Raw genomic sequence first — 1,050 nt, 5'->3', positions numbered from 1 at the left:
AGAGGAACGCTCTTGCTCAGGAGCTGATGGGGCTGCTGAGCCCTCAGAGCCTCCTGCCTTTCTGGGCATTTGTGCACAGAGACACAACAAGGCAAGGTCTCCTTGTGCCCTCACCCCCTTGCACCCAGAGGAACACCCTTCCCCTTTGGCAGCCTGGGGAGTGTCCACACAGGGAAAGACCACATGGAGGCCAGGCTTGAATGCAGCAGAATTTTAATGAGTCCAAAGATGGAAACAAAATCACTCGAAGGGGAGGTCAGCAGCACAGCAAGCCCTTGAGGCAGCTGAGAAACTGCAGTCCTTGGCTGTAGAGAAGTTCCTGCATGATGTCTGGTCTGCCTGTCCTGAGGAGGAAGATGAGATAGATGGCATTACATAGCTGTCACTGTGGTGCATGAGGGGAGGCAGTAAACAAAGAAAATGGAAAGAAAGGCAAAACCATTCAGCTATTCTGAAAACAACCTCCAAAATCTTGATCCTCTGCCCAGCACCAGGCTCTGAGTTCCTCCAGGTGTGTCCTCCAGGCATTTCCAGCACCTTTAGCAGGGGGGGCACCTTCTGCCACAGTAGCGGCTGGTAATGCAGGAGAGGTCAAAGCCCCCAGAGTTGATGGGCACTCCGTCACAGCTGAGGATGCTGCCAACGGCAGCGGAGGTGGAGGAGCCCACAACGGTGTTCTGTGGGAAGGAGCTGAGGATGGGTCCGGGCAGGGTCACCACCACGGGGGAGGGCTGGATGACGACGGTGGAGCTCTGGCACTGCCTGACACAGGGCTCATTGCAGCTGTTGGCCAGCGGGGTCGGGCCACAGGGCCGGCATGGCAGGCACTGGTCATAGCAGGACATGTCTCTGAGGGTGGAGGTGCACCTGGGTAGAAGCAGGGAGGAAGCAGAGCACAAGGGTGGGTGAGGGGCTTCCTTGATTACCCTGTCACAAAGGAGCCAAGTCCACTGCTGAGTAGGGAGCTGGAAGCTCTGCCAGAAGCCATATCGTCTTCATGCCGACAAAAAAGAGCAGCCTGACCCAATGAAGATCTCTCCTAATTCATAA

General features: G+C 56.1%; 1 protein-coding gene across 1 annotated transcript; it reads right to left on the bottom strand.

The window, feature by feature from the left end:
* Window positions 1-539: 539 nt before the first annotated feature.
* On the bottom strand, window positions 540-845 carry LOC141934201 (feather keratin Cos1-2-like). Its single transcript, XM_074849538.1, has one exon. The coding sequence runs from the start codon at window positions 843-845 to the stop codon at window positions 540-542; it is 306 nt and encodes a 101-aa protein (XP_074705639.1).
* Between the last annotated feature and the right edge of the window lie 205 nt (window positions 846-1,050).

Source organism: Strix aluco, chromosome 24 (genome assembly GCF_031877795.1).
Source record: "Strix aluco isolate bStrAlu1 chromosome 24, bStrAlu1.hap1, whole genome shotgun sequence".
NCBI classification, from domain to species: Eukaryota; Metazoa; Chordata; class Aves; order Strigiformes; family Strigidae; genus Strix; species Strix aluco.
Note: the sequence above shows the minus strand (reverse complement) of the source record. Positions and strands in the feature narration are given on the sequence as shown.

Excerpts from the sequence above, each read along its gene's own strand:
- LOC141934201 (XM_074849538.1), bottom strand. The coding sequence starts at position 845 with ATGTCCTGCTATGACCAGTGCCTGCCATGCCGGCCCTGTGGCCCGACC.